The 20,365-nt window shown below is 54.1% G+C and overlaps 1 protein-coding gene across 3 annotated transcripts; it reads left to right on the top strand.

The window, feature by feature from the left end:
- The first annotated feature begins 1,563 nt into the window (after positions 1-1,563).
- Positions 1,564-8,098, top strand: TNFRSF14 (TNF receptor superfamily member 14). Of its 3 annotated transcripts, none has more exons than XM_055306841.1 (9): positions 1,564-1,708; positions 2,743-2,904; positions 3,581-3,689; positions 4,155-4,280; positions 4,964-5,119; positions 5,288-5,378; positions 6,204-6,358; positions 7,282-7,351; positions 7,563-8,098. In XM_055306841.1, the coding sequence occupies exons 2-9, from the start codon at positions 2,836-2,838 to the stop codon at positions 7,675-7,677; spliced, it is 891 nt and encodes a 296-aa protein (XP_055162816.1). In that variant the 5' UTR covers positions 1,564-1,708; positions 2,743-2,835; the 3' UTR covers positions 7,678-8,098. The 3 variants fall into 3 exon arrangements, with proteins under 3 accessions (XP_055162816.1, XP_055162814.1, XP_055162817.1); XM_055306839.1 differs by having other exon boundaries at positions 1,565-1,708; positions 6,198-6,358; XM_055306842.1 differs by having other exon boundaries at positions 1,567-1,708; positions 6,198-6,358; positions 7,282-7,313.
- The last annotated feature ends 12,267 nt before the right edge of the window (positions 8,099-20,365 follow it).

The following is a 20,365-nucleotide window of genomic DNA, read 5'->3' as shown; positions in this document are numbered from 1 at the left end:
CCGAGTCCCAGCCTCTCCCCCTCGGTGGCACCACCATGCCCACGGCACAGGCAGGGTCTCACACACAGGCCCAGTCCAGGTCAGAGTCACACCAGACAGCGGCCCCCTGCATGCCTCGTTCCCGGATGCTGCTCATTGTTTCAGGACTGCAGGCGCTCACGGGGACTCCTCCGTCCCAGCGGGCACGGGGCAGCCTCGGCTCGCGGGCTGACAAGCATCAGGCACGTCCTCTGGCCTCTTGGAGCCAGGAGGGGCAGCTGCAGACCATCTCCAGGGTCGCCCTGGCTCAGCTAGTTCCACCCAGGGCCCCCGAGCGGACAACCTGACCGTCCTGCACACCCCCTGCCCCACTCTGCAGCAGTGACTGGGACACCCTGGAGGCCCAACCCGGAGCCAGGCTGGGGGCTTCGAGCACGGTGCAGCCGCGGAGCAGCCGTGTCCCCAGTGGCCCTGGACGGGCCACCTAACCTCTCTCTTCCCCGCCCCTGGAGCCCCGAGGCTCGGCTGGCCCACAGCAAGCACCCCGGAGATGGGACGGTTACAGCCTGTTCCCATGGGGACACGGGGTGTCACCCCTTCCTTCCCTGCCTGGCTCCAGCTCCCAGAAAGTACTCTGGGGACGTCCGTGGCCTGAGGGTGAGGCACAGAGATGGGAGGGGAGCAGCACCCCCCCCAGCCTGGCGGGCCCCCAGGCCACACAGCAAAGGGAAGGTACCCTGGAGGGTCCTGGCAGGACCTGCAGGTGACACAGAGCTGCCGCCTGGAAGTGCTGCTGGATGAATGAGCCGGTGGGGCCTGAGGCACATCTCAGGCCCGGGAGTGTCCATTATAGCAACGTGGCCGCACAACCACCGCTGGACTCCCCCGTTCAGTGATTTCTCTGTAAAATGGTTTCCAGTGACCGTGTGGAATGAGAAAGGGCCAGCAGTCCTTTGTGTTGCTGATGCCAAGTAGGGCACACCGTGGTGCCCGTGCAGGGTGGGGGCATCCCCGGGGCTTGCGGGGGCCTCGTGGGGGCTCCCAAGGCCCTGGGTCCCACCTGCCCCCTCCCTGCCTGGGAGGCTGGGCTGGTCGTCCTGGGAGACAGTGGTCAGGGGTGGACCTCGCTTCTGAGCCCTGGGAGGCTTTGGCCCACAGGTCTGGGGGCAGTCCCCACTTCAGCCCCAGGACTTCACCCCTGCCTGTGTCCTTCCCTGGCATCCCATTGTCCCCTGGCAATGGGATTAGGTAGTGACCCCAGGGTACTGGTGCTAAGGTCAGGACAGGGAAGGGGCTCCAGGTCAATCTGGGATGGGCGACCAGCGATCAGTTCACTGAAGAGGGCAGTTCCTTGGTCTGATGGGGTCCTGCCCCGAGGCCCGTGGAGCTGGACACGTACCTCAGTGTCGGCACGGGTCTGCTGGGAGGGAAGGGCCAGTTTGTTGATCTGTGGGGAAGTCAGAGGGTGCCAAGCCCTCCTATCACATGAGCCACAGGGCTGAAATGTGACCATCACATGGGCCATGGGGCTGAAGTGTGACGTGGGAGCCCCAGGGCTACGGGGGAGACTCCCCAGGACACTTCCCATTGGAGGCTCTAGCAGGGGTGCATTGCCTCTCACCAGCCCGCTGCCAGCCTCTTAGGGCACCTGGCATGCAGTGGTCCCCCACCTCTAAAGTGTCCACACCACCTCCAGCTCTGGGGACAGTGGTGGCATTGAGAAGCCAAGGTGAGGAGAGCCCCTTTGGGATGGGGAGGTCAGGGTTTGGGTCTGAGCAGTTGTACCCCAGACACCCTGGGCCATGACCCACCTGTGAAATGGGGGAAGAATTAATCAGCTGGGCCCCACCCAGTGACAGGGTGGGGGCGGGGTGTGAATACAGTGGTGGGGCTCAGGGAAAGTATAGTGTCGCCCCCCCCCAATCATGGAGGTGGGGGGGACACTGAGGATGCTCTACATCCCTCCAGCTCCCAGGGTCAGGGAGGTCACTCCCCTCCATCTCCCTCATGGTGGCGGCAGGGGGGTGGGGGGGCACCAAGGGAGCTCGCCTCCCCCAGCTCCGGGTGGTCTGGGGAGAGACCCCTTCTGCAGAGCTGTGCTCAGGATCCTGTAGGAGGAAAGCAGTCACCCCTATCCTGTATAGAGGTGGGGACACACCTGGAGGGCGCCGCCGCATGGGAGACAGACGTTCTGGAGGGTTCCAGATGGGTTCCTCTGGAGGGATGGGGTCATCCCACTTCGGGAGCTGAGACAGGAAGCTGGAGGGCTCTGTTTGTAGCCTTGATGCCTGAGCCGTGGCGTGGGGTGTGGGGGGCGGGCTCTCGGAGTGTGAGAGCCCAGACAGAAGGCAGGCAGATACATTTGGAGGGTGCACCCAGCTCTACAGGAACCTCGGGGTGGGGGATGCTGAGGGACAGGGGAGAGGCCAGGAGAACTTGCTCAGCCAGCACTGCGGGCTCCCTCAGTGGGACAGGAGGAACTGTGCCCCCACCCCCACCCCCACCCCCACTGAGGTCCCGCCTCGCCTCCTGCCTCTGCATCCCCCTCCCCTTGCCTTGCACTTCTGCATCTGGTCACCTCCTGCCCTCTGCACAGCCAGCGCTGCAGCCCTCTTCCCCCCTGCCACTGTGGGCTTCTGGGCCCAGGCAGGGCAGCTGGGCCTCAGCAAAGGCAGTTATTTTGGAGGCTGAGCTGAAGAATGTTGTAGAATGATAAGCCTTCTCATTGGGCCACAAACACTTTCTCTTTCTCTTTCCATTTAGGGAAGTCAGGCTCTGGGCTGAGTGCAAGGTCGCTCTGCTGTTGTCAGGGGTCCTGAGACAGCAGCTGGGGAATGAGGGGTCCTGAAGGGGGACATGGGGCCTCTTCGAGGCTGGGAGCTGCCCCCCTGGAGCCAGGCCCCCAAGGCTGATGCCCTGAGCCAGGTGAGTGCCCTGAGTCTGTGTGTCCCTGTGTCTCAGCACTTCCTGTCATCCCCTCCTGCCTGCTGGGTGTGCTCCCTGCACCCTGCCCTGGGCCATAGCCACTTCCTGGCTCACTTGTGCCCTGTCCCCTCACTACCTGTAGCTCTTGGGTGGACTCAACCCCCTGCAACCTGTCCCCTGACCCCCGAGAGTCAAGAGTCTGTGAGCAGAGTGGCTTGAAGCCATACCCACTAACAGCGGAAATGCTCCTCTGTGGCCCTCTCCCCAACCGTCTCCGGGCCCCCACCACAGGGAAAGCAGGAGCTCAAGAGCCCACCCTTCTTCCCCTGCCTCTGCCGGCAGCTCAGTGCTTTTGACAAAGTCCTTATTTGTGCAGAGAAGGCAAACACAGGACTCTGCTCAGTAGGCGGCTAGCACTGGCTCTAACTCCTCAGGAAGGCACCCACAGTACCAGACAGGATCAGCCCTGGAACCAGGGTCCCCCAGATAGCCCCCGTCACCCCCAGGCCAGAGCCACCTGTCTCCCCACCAGGGCTATGGCTCCTCAGAGCTGTCCCTGCTCTGACCCTGCAGTTCCTCAAGGGCTGCTGCCGCCCCATTTCACAGGGGGAGAGCCTGGGGCCCCAGGGGCAGCCCTGGGACTGCTCCCCTGCAGTGCTGATCCTGTCTCCTGCAGGCCCTGTACCTCCTCCTCCTGGGGTCCCTCCCCTGGGCTCTTGCCACAGCCCCTTGCAAAGAGGAAGAGTATCCGGTAGGGTCCGAGTGCTGTCCCAAATGCAGCCCAGGTAGGTACGGTCCTGGAAGGACCCGTTCTGTGGGGCCACCCAGGACAGCCCCTTCCCTGGCCAGGGGCTTATGCTTCAGCACCAGGGGCCAAGTGAAGCCCTGGAGGCAGGGGTACCAATGGGGGAGGGCTGAAACACCCTGAGCTTGGACTCTTCCCTCAAGCCCCTCACAACTGCACTGCACAGGCAGGTGGCCTGGGGGAGCCAGCCAGCCGGTTAGTGGCCAGAAGCTGGGGCGCAGAGTGGGGACCGGGGCACAGTGGGCACAGGACCAGGAGGTCCTCACCTCTGTCCAGAGCATTCCCACTGCCCCCAGAGCTGGCTCACTGGTAGGAGGCAGCAGGGGACCATGTATGGTGTGGGGGTTCAGCAAGAGGGCTTTCTGTTCTGGGGGGGTGTCATGCCCTCTGGGGGCTCCCGAAGGGTCCTAGTCGGGCCCGAGTGACGCGGCCCCTCTGGGTGCAGGTTACCGGGTGAAGGAGGCCTGTGGGGAGCTGACTGGCACGGTCTGTGCTCCCTGTGACCCGGGGACCTACACGGCCCACCTCAATGGCCTGAGCGAGTGTCTGCAGTGCCGAATGTGTGACCCAGGTGAGAGCACTGGCCGCAGCCACCACTCCACTCTGTCCCACTGCAGCACTGCAGCGGCACACCCACATGGCCAGGACCAGGTGTGCCAGGCCCCACCCATCTGCAGGGTTCAGTGTCTGAACCCTTCCAGGGGACTTAGGCCTCTGTCCACACCTGTCTCTCCCTAGAGGCGGGTCAGCAGCTTCAGAAAAGCCTGTTAGCCGGGAACCTGTCTGAGGGATGGGACTTCATTATGGGTGGCCTAGGGCTGGGACCCACGTTCTGGGACTCACCCACGGCTGCCTGTGGTTCTCACTTCCTCTGTGGGCCCCGCCTGCCCTACTGAGGACACCCCCATCCTCCTGACCGCTGGCCCCTCCTCCATTTCCAGCGCTCTTCTGCTGCTGTTCATGCCCCTCAGATCCCCTTTGGACACCACCCTCCACACGTCCACACCCGCAGGCACCGGGTTCGGGCTGAGCAGGGCGGGCACCTGACTGGGTCCTGGGGCAGGAGGAGAGTGGGACCCAGACACACACACCAGGGCTGCAGAGCTGGGCTGGGGGCCACTCACCGTCCCATCCCCAGACCCCAGGCAGGAGCCCACAGGCCCACAGGTTCTTGGTCTCCTCCTGGGATGGGGTGCTCGGCACTGCCCAGGGCAGCCCCTGCAGCTGCTCTCAGCTCCTTCTCTTGGGTCCCAGCCATGGCCCTGGTGACCAGGCAGAAATGCTCCAGAACAGAGAATACTGTGTGCGCCTGTGCCCAGGGCCACTTCTGCATCAGTGAGAACGAGGACGACTGTGTGGAGTGCCGTCCCCACACGCCCTGCAAACCTGGACAGAGGCTAGTGGCCAGAGGTGAGCCAAAGACCCCATGCTCTCTCTGCTCAGCAGCAGGGCCACCTGGTCCCTGGTACCCCCTGGAGAGCCAGACCCCAGATCCCAGGCCCCAGCCTGTGGGGGAGAAGCCCAGCTCCCCTCGGCTCCAGCCCCTGCATCCCCTCTGCCAGCCTTGTCGTTTTTCAGGCACCGAGCGGAGGGACACGATGTGTGAAGACTGCCCTCCCGGGACCTTCTCACCCAATGGGACCCTGGAGCAGTGCCAGCCCTGGACCATGTAGGTGATCCTGGGGTGGTGTCAGTGCCCATGTCCCCGGGAGGAGCTCCTCCACGCTGCCCTGGCAGATGAGGGCTGCCCAGCTGCAGAGACCCCAAGGCCCCGCTCTGCTGCTCCCCATGGCTAGACGGCATCCAGCAGGGCACCTGCTTGGACCCTGTGGCCCTCACACCCCTTCACACTAGCTGACATCTGATAGTCAGCAGATGCAAGTTCCCTGAGGCCAAGGATGGACCTTCTGTCCTGGGACAGATCTTGAGGGATGGTGCTGCTAGATTCTGGGTCCCCTGCGGTGTCCCCAGATGCCAGGGCTGTAGGGGGTCCCAGTAGATGTGGAGTCAGGGGGAGGCTGGCAGGGAAGTTTCCCAAAGTGAAGATCCCCTGCATAACCATCCCCGGGGCCCAGAGACAACTTGGGTGCTCCGTGTCCCTGGGGGGAGTCTGGGGTGACCAGATGTGGCCGCTGTAGGGCAGCCAAAGGGTCCCCTCTCGCCATCCTGCCTCCCCCAGGTCTGTCCCTCTGGGTGGCACACTGGCCCTGAAGGGTGTCCCCCCCTGACCAGGGCTCTCTCTGCCCAGTCTCCTCTGGCCCATCCCTGTCCCTGTCTCCTCTCTGTGCATCCCTGTGTTCCCACCTCATCCTTCCCTCGTCTCCCCAGAGCAGTGAGGCTTGAAGATGGATGTGAGTTCCCCACCCGGAGCTGGAGCAGGTTTACTGGGCAGCTGCCTTCACCTGCTGGAGCGCCCCTGGGTCTGAGGGAGTGCAGGCCAGCGGGGGCGCTCGGGATGCTCCCTGTCCTCTGCATGGCTCTCTCCTAGGTGCAGCGGCCCTTTTCAGCGGGAAGCACATGCTGGGACCAGCAGCTCTGATGTCACATGCTCCTCCTGGGGCCCTCCCCTTATGAGCAGTTTCCTTGGTATATTAGTGCTCTTTGTCCTCATAAGCCTCTGCTTTTGGATGAAACATAGAAGGCAGCATGGTGAGCAGTCCATCTCTGAGGCCCTCAGCCTGTCCTGCAAATGGGGGGAGGCGGCCCCCAGGAGCATTTCCAGGATTCCTGGGCTCCTCTGGTGGGCTGTTGATGGTCTGGAGATGTGGGCGTCCTGATGTCATGGGATCACCAGAGTGGGGGGCCGGGAGCTCAGTATCCCCTGTTCCAGGAGCCCTTTGCTGCCCTTATACTCACTCCCCACCTTGGACTTGGAGGCCCTCTCTGCCCCCAGGGGCAGAGGAGCACCAGGCAGGCTGCACGGAGTAGGGGGAGCACGGAGATGGTGCAGGAGGGCAGCAGTGACCCTGCCACAGGCAATGCTGACACCCCGAGGGGCCCACTTACGTGCCTGCCTCCACATCTGGCCAGGCCCTGGCTCTGTAGGCCCAGCTCTGGCCCTTGGGGGCCCCGGCCATGCCCCATAGGGAGTAGGCACTCAGCAAAGTCGTCCGAATGGGGAAGGATGGCCACCTTCTCGGACTACTGTCAGCTTGTGTGTCCTGGGTCCTCACCCTGGGGCCCAGGCTGCAGGCAGGTCTCGGGGACCCAGGCTCTGAGAGGGTGGCAATGGCCAGTGTTCTTTCTCACCGGATTCTGGGGCACCTGCTCCCTGAGGGGGGGACCCTCCTCTGTGAAGTGTTTGCTCCCTGTCCCTGGATGACCATCACACTGGAGTGAATTAGGGACAAGGTTTGGTGGCTAGGGACTTGGGCAGGAGGAGCTCCATGTTGTCACAGGTCCTGGGCTCCGCAAGGGACAAGTCCAGCAAGCAGCCCTGTCCACATGGGTCTGGCCTGTGTCCCAGAGGGCCCCTGTCTCACGGAAGGCCCCACAGTGAGAAACTGGGAGCTCAGGTCTGAACCCATGGCTGTGAGGCCCACTCCATGTGACACAATGTCTCTGTCTTTCAGAGAGATCCACCAAGTCAAGAACCTTTCAACAGGTATTACTGGTCATCTCACTCGCCCTGACCCACTGGAGGTGATGCTGTTGGGGTGGGTGGGGGTCCCCGTTCTCAGAGGGCCTGAGTCCTTGGTATGAGGCCAAGCCAACTTGGGGAAGAGGCCATAGTCCTCCCCTTAGAAACCCAACATGACCCCGAGCACCACAAAGTTCCTGGGCTGGGCGCAGGGTGTGGTTTTCATGCTGAATTTCTCCAGCTGGACACATAAGGGGATCCTGTGTCATCCAGGTCCCGCAGGCCCCACCGGACGTCACCACAGTGGCCATGGAGGAGACAGCATCCATGCCCCCTGCGGGGGTATGACCCACTCACTGATGGACAGCTCCAGGATGCAGATGTCTGAGCCATCTTGGGCAATGCCTGCTGGGAGCTGCCAGGCCCCCCAAGGGCAGAATGGGGGTCGTCCCCGGGCGCGCTTCACACTCCTGCAGCAGAGGGAGACTGGCCACTGCTCAGGGAGCTCTGGGGGCCCCACATGTCTCCCATTAATTTTATGAGGGGCCCAGAGCCCTCCCACGTGAAGACACAGCCACTAGCCACTCTTGGGACCAAGCCCACTCTCCCAGCCCCCTGAGCCTCAGTTTGCTCATCTGTAGGATGGGCCTGCTGGCACCTACCTCATGGCTGGGGTGACACTGGATGGACCACGAATGCAGTGCATGAATGACTGTTCCACTGGGAAGGGATTTCTAAATTGGAGCTGTGTTTGCTCAACAAATTAAAATTGGTTTTTAACTTTTCATTAAAACATATACTTCGGAAGATGCTTTGAGAGCATGTGAGTATGCTGTGTCTCCCGAAACTTCTACACACTGAAGAGTTTTGCCCGAACGGTGAGTTTCTCGGGTTTCCAGTGGGTGGTGTGGGTCCCACTTTCCACGCTGCCAAGGCAGTGTCCATGGAACAGAAGAGCTTCCCTGGACCTTCAGCCTGTCCCACCATGGCTCTCGCTTCCTATTTATTTTTCTTTCTTTCTTTTTTTTTTAATTTTTAATTTATTTATTTGAGAAACAGAGAGAGAGGCAGAGGCACAGGCAGAGGGAGAAGCAGACTCCATGCAGGGAGCCTGATGTGGGACTTGATCCCGGGTCTCCAGGATCAGGCCCTGGGCTGAAGGCGGTGCTAAACCACTGTGCCACCTGGGCTGCCCACACTTCCTATTTCAGCAGTGCATTCTAACTGTCATTATTTCGAGACTCACTGGGTCCCAGATTTGTTTACTGAGGCCCTTCAACTCATTTCTGATGCACGGTCCCTACTGTGTTCCCTGAGAATCCTCAGCCGTGACATCTCAGGGAAGGCAAGCATAGCAGGCCCACACGTTGGCTTCTAAGTCATTCTCCATCAAAACCACTGCTGTGAATCCAGAACTCCTAGAACATCCTAGAACTCTCCCTGACCCAGGGCAGAGGCCAGGGCCATGGGAAGGGCTCTCAGGCCCAAGGATGGGCTCCCAGGGAAGCTCCCTTCATACAACATTCCCAGCGTTGGATGTGGCCACACAGGTGCATCAGCCCAAAGAACCCCCAGAGGGTCCCACCTGAGGGTCATGTCCAAGTCCACTGACATCATGTTCCTGCCTGCCCACGGCGACTGTGGCCAGCACTGCACCTCATCCCAGCGTCTCAATGGCGCGAGGCGGGTGGCGAGGCCCACCATGAAGCCCCAGTGCACCCAACCAGCGCATCCGGCCAGGTGCCCTTGGCTCACCTCTGTAGGCTGACAGCCAGGTTCACCAAGAAGGACTCTTAGATTTCAGCCTAGGAGGCGCTAGCACAGTCACGCAGTCATGTCACAAGCACTTCGTCCCCTTTGAAAGCACCACAGAATCGAAACATGACATCCCCCAAAGCATATTTTTACTAATAGCACATGCAGTGAATCGGCTCTGACCCTTCACCAGTTTCAGCCCCTTTACTCCTGCGTATTTTCTGCACCAATTTGAACAGGCACCTTTTCGGAGAAACACAGATTCAGGATTTTCACGTGGCTACCAAGGAGATACCTGAAGGATTCCTGAGGCCAGTGCAGAGCCGGAATACGGGTGGGGGGGACATAGGTGGAGAGTCCTCAACAGCAGCGTAAGCCCACCATGTGGGCCCTGTCCACATCACACATCCCTGATGGAAGCGTCCTTGGTGCTTTGATCCATGTACTTATTGTGTGCTCCTCAGACTCAGCCCAACTTTGCCAATTATGGGGTTGAACTGGTTAGAGGTTTCTGGAGGGATGCCATGGGGCAGGGTAGGATAGGCTGGTCCCTACCCCAAGGGGCTCAACCTGCAGTCTCACCCTGAGCTTGCCAGGCCCACCTCCCTGCCTCGCAAGCCCTTCCCCACCCTGCCCTCCTCTGAGCCCTGGGCACTCTGTGGTTGCCCACCCCATGGGACCACTTCATCCCTGTGTCTGATTCTGCTTCCACGCCTACCTCCTGCAGCTTCTCCCTGGGCCCCTGTCTTGGGGAGAGGAGCGGGCCCACTCAGGCCAGCGATCCTGGGTCTGAGAGGGCAGAGTTCTCCCCTCCCAGCACCCATCCCTCCCACCAGCAGCAGGCTCCAGTGCCCTGCCAGCTGGTGGGTCCTCTCTGCAGCTGAGCTGACGCAGGTGGGAGACAAGGCAGGAGTCACCTTGGAGGAGCCCCAATCCTGGAGCTTCCCCCCTGGGGAAACTGGGAGCGAGGTTGCTGGGGTCATGCCTCCCTTCTCTCGCAGTCCCTGGGCTCAGTCCTGAGCCCTTCCCTTCCAGCACTGGGGCAACACTGAGCCCCATGCCCCTGGTGAATGTGCTCTTGTCAGGCAGCTCTGGGTTCTGAGGGGTAGGGGTCCTGGTGCCCAGGGGAGGGGACTTCTTCCTGGAACACAGGTTTCTGCTGAACCTGGCACTCTGGCCGCCATCTGGTCACATGGGAACCCTGAATAAGAGGCCAGTGAGAAAGAGAGCAGTCTGGGTCCTGGTGGGCATCCTGGACGCTGATTAAGAAGTCTTTCCTGGCACCCAGGCAGTCCTCACGCTTCCTTCAGAACTGTGGGTCTGGCTGTGGCACACAGTGGACAAGTGCCCCTGTGGTAACGTCCTAGAACTCTCCCTGACCCAGTATGGTTATGTGGGAGGGGAGGAGTGACCCCAGGAACCTTCTGCGCCTGCAGGAGGGGCTGGGGATCCATCCAGGAAGCAGGTGGTGCTTGTGGCCAGCCCTGCCAGCAGCCTGCCCAGGCCTGCCCTCTGCTGACGGGCTGGCCACGTAGGGCAGGGAGGGACTGCGCTGGTGGTTTGCTGCAGACCTCATGGGAACAGGCCAGGCGGATGCTACTACTTCAATACCGGCCAGGGAGGAAAGAAAGCTTCCTCCTACCCACAAAGGCCCAAACAATGAGGTATGTCCCACCCAGCCAGTGAGGGACAGTCCCAGCCCAGCCAATGAGAAGCCACTACACTTCAAGTCTCTGCTTCCTTGAAAGGGACTTTTTGTTTCGAAGAGCCTCCCAGATCTTGCTCTCCTCTAGGAAAGAGCTGCTCTGCCTTTGCTTCTGCTTTGCTCTTTGCATTTGTTAGGGCTTTGCTGTAGCTTGCTTATCACAGAGTGCTGTTCCCAAATAAACCCATTTTTGCTTCAAAAATAACTGGCAGTTTTATTTTTTAACGTTAACAACAGACTGAATCAACAAGGCTTGAATGCACACTGGTAAACAACTGAAACTCAAAAAATGAACAAAATTAGATTTCAAATGAATAAAACCACCACCAAGAAAAGAAAAACTAATCTATGCAACTTTGGAGAATGGTATTTGGACTAATGGAAAAAATAAGTATAAGCAAATGTTGAGTGGGCAGGATTCTTGCAATGGCAGCAATCATGAGACAATGGTCTGTGTCTTCTAGGACTGAGCCAGTGAGCAAATATGTTCTGGACAAAGGGGGCCGGGTTCCTGTCAGGAACAGAGGAGGATGCACACTGTGGTTTGTCTAGAACTGGTGCTCTTGGTGTGAACTTGCGTTTATGTGTCTCTCAGTGAATGTGTGCATGCGATATACATGAATGTAGGGAGGTCTGAGTACATACTTCCTAAATCATTCTCTATGAAATCCTTAAAGCAATGACACTGCAGTGACAATTAGCACCCCCACTCATGTTGGGTTCTAAAACCCATTCTCTGGGACAGAGAGGTAAGATGGTGGAGGAGTAGGGGACCCTAATTTCATCTGGTCCCTGGAATTCAGCTAGATAGCTGTCAAATCATTCTGAACACCTGCGAACTCAACCAGAGATCTAAGAAAAAAATTGCTGCAATTCTACAAATAGTAAAGTGACCTTTTTTTGGAAACACAGAATAACAAGACAGAAGAACTCACCCCAAAAAAAGAGAATAAGAGGAAGTACCGAGTGCCAGGGATTTAATCATTGTGGATACAAGGAAGATGTCAGAACTAGAATTCAAAACAATGATTATAAAGATCCTAACTGGGCTTGAAAAAAAGGATAAAAGTCACTAGAAAGTCCCTTACTGTAGAAATAAAAGATCTAAAATCTAATCAGGTTGAAATAAAAAAGGCTATTAAAGAGATGCCAGCACAAATGGAGACTCTGTTAGGATAAACAAGGCAGAAGAGAGAGTCTGTGATCTAGAAGACAAAATGATGGAGAATAAAGAAACCGGGAAAACAAGAGATAAACAACCACTGGATCATGAATGGAGGATTTGTGAGATCAGTAAGATCATAAGCAGAACAATATTTGAATAATTGGAATCCCAGAGGAAGAGGAAAGGGGGGAGTGGTCAGAAGGTATATTGGAGCAAATTATAGCAAAGAACTTCCCTAATCTGGGGAAGAAAACTGCATTCAAGTCCAGGAGGCACAGAGAACCCCCCTCAAAATCAGTAAACATAGGTCAACACTGTAATATATAATAATGAAGCTTGAAAATCTCAGAGACAAAGAGAAAATCATGAAAGCAGCTCAGGACAAGAGGTTGGTAACCTATAAGGGTAGAAACATTAGACTGGCAGCACACCTGTCCACAGAGACCTGGCAGGGAGAAAGGGCTGGTATGATATATTCAGGGTGCTAAATGAGAGAAATATGCAGCCAAGAATAATTTGTCCAGCAAGGCTGTCATTTGGAATGGAAGGAGAGATAAAGAGCTTCCAGGACAAACAGAAATTAAAGGAATCTGTGATCAAACTAGCCCTGCAAAAAATATAAAAGGGGGATTCTTTCAGCAAAGAGAGAGCCCAAAAGTAACAAAGACCAGAAAAGAACAGAGATAGTCTACAGAAAAACGGTCTTTACAGGTAATAAAATGGCACTAAATTCTTATCTTTCAATAGTTACTCTGAATGTAAATGGGCTAAATGTTCCAGTCAAAAGGCTCAGTGTTTCAGACTGGATAGAAAAATAAGAACCATCCATATGCTGTCTGCAAAAGACTCATTTTAGACCCAAGGACACCTCCAGACTGAAACTGGAGGTGGAGACCATGTATCATGCTAATGGACCTCAAAAGAAAGCTGGGGTGGCAATCCTTATATGAGACAAATTAGATTTTAAACCAAAGACTGAAATAAGAGACAAAGAAGGACACTATATCATAATTAAAGAGTCTACCCAATGAGAAGATCTAACAATTGTAAATATTTATGCCTCTAACATGGGAGCCGCCAATTATATTAACCAATTAATTAAAAAATTAAAGAAACTCATTGGTAATAATACATTAATCATAGGGGACTTTAACTCCCCAGTCACTGCAATGGACACATCATCTGAACAGAAATCAACAAGGAAATAAGGGCTTTGAACAGCACACTGGACCAGATGGACTTCACAGATGTAGTCAGAGCTTTTCACTATAAAGCAACGGATTACACATTCTTCTCGAGTGCACATGGAACATTCTCCACTGTAGATCAGATGCTGGGTCACAAATCAAGTCTCAACCAGTACCAAAAGATTGGGATCATTCCCTGCATATTCTCAGACCACAATGCTTTAAAACTGGATCTCCAAAAATAAATAAATAAATAAATAAATAAATAAATAAATAAATAAATAAAACAAAACTGGATTTCCATCACAAGAGGAGATTTGGAAAGGACGCAAATACATGGAGGCTAAAGAGTGTCCTACTAAAGAATGAATGGGTCAACCAGGAAAATAAGGAGGAATTTTAAAAATTCATGGAAACAAATGAAAATGAAAGCACACTGTTCAAAATCTTTGGGATGCAGCAAAGGTGGTCCTCAGAGGGAAGTATATTGCAATACAAACCTTTCTCAAGAAACAAGAAAACTCTCAAATTCAAAAACTAACCTACATCTCAAGGAGCTGGAGAAAGAACAGCAACTGAAGTCTAAACCCAGCAGGAAAAGAGAAATAATAAAGATTAGAGCAGAAATCAATGAAATAGAAGCCAAAAAGAACACTAGACTAGATCAACAAAACTGAGAGCTGGTTCTCTGAAAGAATTAATAAGACTGATAAACTCTTAGCCAGAATTACCAAAAAGGAAAAGAGAAAGGACCCAAAATAATAAATTTGTGAGTGAAAGAGGAGATATCACAACCAACACTGAAAAAATATGAACAATTATAAGAATATATTTTGAGAAACTATATGCTAACAAATTAGACAATCTGGAAGAAACAGATGCATTCCTAGAGATGTGTAAACTACCAAAACTGAAATAGGGAGAAATAGAAAACCTGAACAGACCCATAACCAGCAAGGAAACTGAAGTCGTAATAAAAAATCTCTGAACAAGTGTCCAGGGGAATTCAACCAAACGTTTAAAAAAGAATTAATACAAAAAAAAAGAATTAATACCTATTCTTCTGAAGCTACTTAAAATATAAATGGAAGGAAAACTTCAAAACTCATTCTATGAGGCCAGCATTACCTTGATCTCAAAACCAGACAAAGATCCCACCAAAGAGGAGAATTACAGATCAATATCTCTGAAGAACATGGATGCAAAAATTCTCACCAAGACACTAACTTGTAGGATCCAACAGTACATTACGAGGACTGTTCACCACAACCAGGTGGGATTTATTCCTGGGCTGCAGGTGGCCCGATATCTGCAAATCAATCAGTGTGATACTCTACATTAATAAAAGAAAGGACAAGATTCTCTCAATGGATGCAGGCAACGCATTTGACAAAATACACCATCCTTTCTTGATAAAAACTTTCCACAGTGTAGAGATAGAGGAAACATACCTCAATATCATAAAAGCCATCTATGAAAAGCCCACAGCGAATATCATTCTCAAAGGGGAAAAACTGAGAGCTTTTCCCCTAAGGTCAGGAACATGACAGGGATGCCCGGTCTCATCACTGTTGTTCAACATAGTACTAGAGGTCCTGACTCAGCGGTCAGACAACAAAAAGAAACAAAAGGCTTCCAATTGGGAAAGAAGAAGTCAAACGCTGTCTCTTTACAGATTACATGATCCTCTGTGTAGAAAATCCAGAAGACTCCACCCCAAAATGCTACAACTCATACAGGAATTCAGCAACGTGGCAGGATACAAAATCAATGCCCAGAAATCAGTGGCATTTCCATACACTAACAATGAGACAGAAGAAAGAGAAATTAAGGAATAAATCCCATTTACAACTGCACCAAAACCATAAGATACCTAGGAATAAACCTAACCAAAAGGTAAAGGATCTGTACTTTAATAACTACAGAACACTCATGAAAGAAATTGAGGAAGACACAAAGATATGGGAAAACATTCCATACTCAAGATTGGAAGAATGAATATTGTGAAAATGTCTATGCTACCCAGAGCAATCTACACATTCAGTGTAATCCCCATCAAAATACCATCAATCATTTTTCACAGAGCAGAAATAAATAATCCTAAAATTTTCATAGAACCAGAAAAGATCCTGAATAGCCAGAGGAATGCTGAAAAAGAAAACCAAAGCTAGTGGCATTGCAATTCAGGACATCAAGCTCTATTACAAAGCTGTGATCATCAAGACAGTGTGGTACTGGCACAAACACAGACATACAGATCAATGGAACAGAATAGAGAATCCAGAAATGGGCTCTCAACTCTATGGTCAACTCATCTTTGACAAAGCAAAGCAAGAAAGGATATCCAATGGAAAAAAGACAGTCTCTTCGACAAATGGTTTTGGGAAAATTGGACAGCCACATGCAGAAGAATGAAACTGGACCATTCTCTTACGCCATACTAAGATAAACTCAAAATGGATGAAAGACCTAAATGTGAGACAAGAATCCATCAAAATCCTAGAGGACAATATAGGCAACAATCTCTGTAACCTTGGCCACAGGAATTTCTTGCTAGACATGTCTCTAGAGGCAAAGGAAACAAAAGCAAAAATGAACTATTGGGGCTTCATCAAGATAAAAATCTTCTGCACAGCAAAGGAAACAGTCAACAAAACCAAAGGACAACCTACAGAAAGGGAAAAGATATTTGCAAATGACATATCAAATAAAAGGTTAGTATGCAAGATCTATAAAGAACTTATCAAACTCAACACCCAAAAAACAAATAATCCAGACAAGAAATGGGCAGAAGACATGAACAGACATTTCTCCAAAGAAGAACTACATGTGGCCAAAAGACACATGAAAAATACCCTGCATCACCTGTCATCAGGAAATACACATCAAAACCACAATGAGATACCATCTCACACCAGTGAGAATGGCGAAAATTAACAAGACAGGAAATGACAGGCATTGGCAAGGAAGCAGAGAAAGGGGAGTTCCATTACACTATTGGTGGGAATGCAAGCTGATGCAGCCACCCCAGAAAATAGGGTGGAGGTTTCCAAAAGGTTAAAAATACAGCTACCCTAGGACCCAGTACTTACATAACTAGATATTTACCCAAATGATAGAAACACGGGAATTGGAAAGGGCACCTGCACTCCAATATTCATAGCAGCAATGTCCATAATAGCCAAACTGTGGAATGAGCCCGGATGTTTATCAATGGAAATGGATAAAGAAGAGGTGGTCTGTATATACAATAGAATATTACTTGGGCTTCAAGGGACGAAATCTTGCCATTGCAACAATGTGGATGGAACTCTAGGGTACTAGGCTGAATGAAATAAGTCAATCAGAGAAAGTCAAATACTATATGACTTTACTTACATGTGGAATTTAAGAAACAAAACAGATGAACATAGAATGGAAGAAAAAATAAAATAAGATGAACATAGAGAGGGAGGCAAACCATAAGAGATGCTGAATTCTAGGAAACACACTGAAGGTCACTGGAGGGGAGGTGGGTGAGGGGATGGGGTCATTGGGTGATGGGCAGGAAGGAGGACACGTGATGGGATGAGCACTGGGCATTACATGCAATTGATGACTCACTGACCTCTACCTCTGAAACGAATAATACACTATATGTTAATTGAATTTAAATTAAAAAAATTAAATTAAAAAAATCCATGGTCCATAAAAATAATTTGGATTTCTTGAAAAACGTCTGCTCCCAGGACTGGGGCTGGGCAAGAAGCAGATGAGCCAGGAACATCCTGTTGGGCCAGGAATTATGGATTGATAGCGATATTGTAAAAAAAAAAAAAAAAAACTCCATAGGCCAGTGTCAAGGGTCTCTGGCTGGAAAAATTTGGACAACTTGAAAACCAAAATATATGAGTAGTGGATTAAAAGTCAGTGAATAAAACTGGAACCATGAAGTCCTCCATGATGCCAATGCATGAAGGATGCATGAATGAATAAACGCAAGGAGAATTCTCTTGCTTCCAGTGGAATGCCATCATCAGCCAAGAACAAGCAATCAAAAATAGAACAATTACATAGCCTGAAAGCATCTCCTCCAAACATGCTCTTCTCATCAATGCATGCTATCCTGAAAGTTTTCAGAGATATGGGCTATTTACATGCTCTCAAGTCATCCTGCCGATGTATACTATTTAAAAATATTTTATTTTATTTATTTGGGAGATGAAATGAACACGAGCACGCGAGCAGGGGGGAGGGAGAGGGACAAGCAGACTCCCCGCTGCTCAGGGAGCCCTATTCATGGCTCTGATCCCATGACTCTGAGACCATGTCCTGAGCCAAAGGCAGATGCTCAAAGTATCCTTTTAGATGACAAATTAAAAACCAATCTAATTTGTTGAGCAAACACAACTCCCATTTAGAAACCACTTCCAAATGTGACAGTCATTCATATCATGCTGCATTCATGTCCCTCCAGTGTCACCCAACCCATGGTAGGTACACACAAGCCTGTCCTACAGATGACTAAGCTGAGGCTCAGAGGACCAGGGGTGAGCAGGGCTTGGAGCCAGAGGGTCTTGTGGCCCCCAGAGGAACACTTCAGCTGCTGGTGGGTATTGTCTTCTGTCAATCTGCGCCCCCATACTATGGGATCAGGGGATGGGGTGCAGGGGGCTGAGTCAGTCCAAGAGCTATGGCAGTGGGGGGAAAGAGAGCCCACAGGAGCCAGGAGGTGGGTATGACCTGGGGCACGGTGCAGGGAGCACACCCAGGGGTCAAAAGGGGATGCTAGGAAATGCTGAGTCACATGGAAACACAGGCTCAGGGGACTCACCTGGCTCAGGGCATCAGCCTTGGGGGCCTGGCTCCAAGGGGGCAGCTCCCAGCCTCGAAGAGGCTCCATGTCCCCCTTCAGGACCCCTCATTCCCCAGCCGCTGTCTCAGGACTCCTGACAGCAGGTCAAGCTTGCACTCAGCCCAGGACCTGACTTCTCTAAATGGAAAGGGAAAGAGAAAGTGTCCGTGGACCAATGAGGAGGCTTATTATTCTAGAACATGTCCTCAGCTCAGTCTCCAAAATAAACTGCCTTTGCTGTGGCCCAGCTGCGCTGCCTGGGGCCAGGAGCCCACAGTGGCAGAGGGGAGAGGGCTGCAGGGCTGGCTGTGCAGAGGGCAGGAGGTGACCAGATGCAGAAGTGCAAGGCAAGGGGAGGGGGATGCAGAGGCAGGAGGTGGGACCTCAGTGGGGGTGGGGGTGGGAGTGGGGGGCACAGTTCCTCCTGCCTCACTGAGGGAGCCCACAGTGCTGGCTGCACAAGTTCTCCTGGCCTCTCCCCTGTCCCTCAGCACCCTCCACCCCAAGGTTCCTGTAGAGCTGGTCGCCCAGCCCAGATTGACCTGGAGCCCCTTCCCTGTCCTGACCTTGGCACCAGTACCCTGGGGTCACTACCTAATCCCATTGCCAGGGGACACTGAGGGGGACAGCCCAGGTGCCAAGGAAGGACACAGGCAGGGGTGAAGTTCCGGGAAAGGAGTGGGGACTGCCCCCAGACCTGTGGGCCAAAGCCTCCCAGGGCTCAGAAGCGAGGTCCACCCCTGACCACTGTCCCCCAGGATGACCAGCCCAGCCTCCCAGGCAGGGAGGGGGCAGGTGGGACCCAGGGCTTTGGGAGCCCCCACGAGGCCCCCGCAAGCCCCGGGGATGCCCCCACCCTGCACGGGCACCACGGTGTGCCCTACTTGGCATGAGCAACACAAAGGACTGCTGGCCCTTTCTCATTCCACACGGTCACTGGAAACCATTTTACAGAGAAATCACTGAACGGGGGAGTCCAGCGGTGGTTGTGCGGCCACGTTGCCATAATGGACACTCCCGGGCCTGAGATGTGCCTCAGGCCCCACCGGCTCATTCATCCAGCAGCACTTCCGGGGGGCAGCTCTATGTCACCTGCAGGTCCTGCCAGGACCCTCCAGGGTACCTTCCCTTTGCTGTGTGGCTTGGGGGCCCGCCAGGCTGGGGGGGGGCTGCTCCCCTCCCATCTCTGTCCCTCACCCTCAGGCCACGGACGTCCCCAGAGTACTTTCTGGGAGCTGGAGCCAGGCAGGGAAGGAAGGGGTGACACCCCGTGTCCCCATGGGAACAGGCTGTAACCGTCCCATCTCCGGGGTGCTTGCTGTGGGCCAGCCGAGCCTCGGGGCTCCAGGGGCGGGGAAGAGAGAGGTTAGGTGGCCCGTCCAGGGCCACTGGGGACACGGCTGCTCCGCGGCTGCACCGTGCTCGAAGCCCCCAGCCTGGCTCCGGGTTGGGCCTCCAGGGTGTCCCAGTCACTGCTGCAGAGTGGGGCAGGGGGTGTGCAGGACGGTCAGGTTGTCCGCTCGGGGGCCCTGGGTGGAACTAGCTGAGCCAGGGCGACCCTGGAGATGGTCTGCAGCTGCCCCTCCTGGCTCCAAGAGGCCAGAGGACGTGCCTGATGCTTGTCAGCCCGCGAGCCGAGGCTGCCCCGTGCCCGCTGGGACGGAGGAGTCCCCGTGAGCGCCTGCAGTCCTGAAACAATGAGCAGCATCCGGGAACGAGGCATGCAGGGGGCCGCTGTCTGGTGTGACTCTGACCTGGACTGGGCCTGTGTGTGAGACCCTGCCTGTGCCGTGGGCATGGTGGTGCCACCGAGGGGGAGAGGCTGGGACTCGGGGGACTGGGGGTGAGGCCCCGGGGCCGGGGCTGCTGTCCATCTCTGCTGGTCTCCTTCCTGCCTTCCAGATCAGGATATGAATGCTTTGTGACAGGAGGGGGGTGAGGCTAGGCTCCTGTGCTGCTGTCTGGAGCTCCAGCCACCACTGTCCTTCAACCTCCCAGACCTGTAAGAAGGGAGCAGGACCACTCTGGGTGCCGTCCTCCCCTTGTACCAGGTGTCCCGTGACATACTGGGCAGTGTCAGTGGTGGTCGGGGGGGGGCACTCTCTCCAAACTCGTTGTGGCGGGGGGCAGGGGCAGGTCCCCCAGTGGTCTATGGACCCTGGGCAGCGAGGTTGAGAGCAGATGCACAGACGTGGTGGTGAGCGTGGGGTGGGGGGTGAGGGTGTCCCCTCAGATGACTGTTTCCTGAGTCAAGTCTTGGCTTCGTCCCCCGCCCATTCTCAGGCCTTCATCCTAGCTCCAGGTAATGGCAGGTGCGACAGGGCTGTGGTCAGCAATAACAAGACAACGTCTGGAGGCACGTGGCAAAATGCTCTTATTTCTTTTGGGTCCATGATGCCCAAAGATGGGGGCTTAAGAGAAGGTATTTCG

The sequence above is a fragment of the Nyctereutes procyonoides genome, unplaced genomic scaffold (assembly GCF_905146905.1).
Source record: "Nyctereutes procyonoides isolate TBG_1078 unplaced genomic scaffold, NYPRO_anot_genome, whole genome shotgun sequence".
In the NCBI taxonomy this organism is placed as follows: Eukaryota; Metazoa; Chordata; class Mammalia; order Carnivora; family Canidae; genus Nyctereutes; species Nyctereutes procyonoides.
The sequence above is the reverse complement of the archived record's forward strand: the minus strand, read 5'-3'. Positions and strand labels throughout refer to the sequence as shown.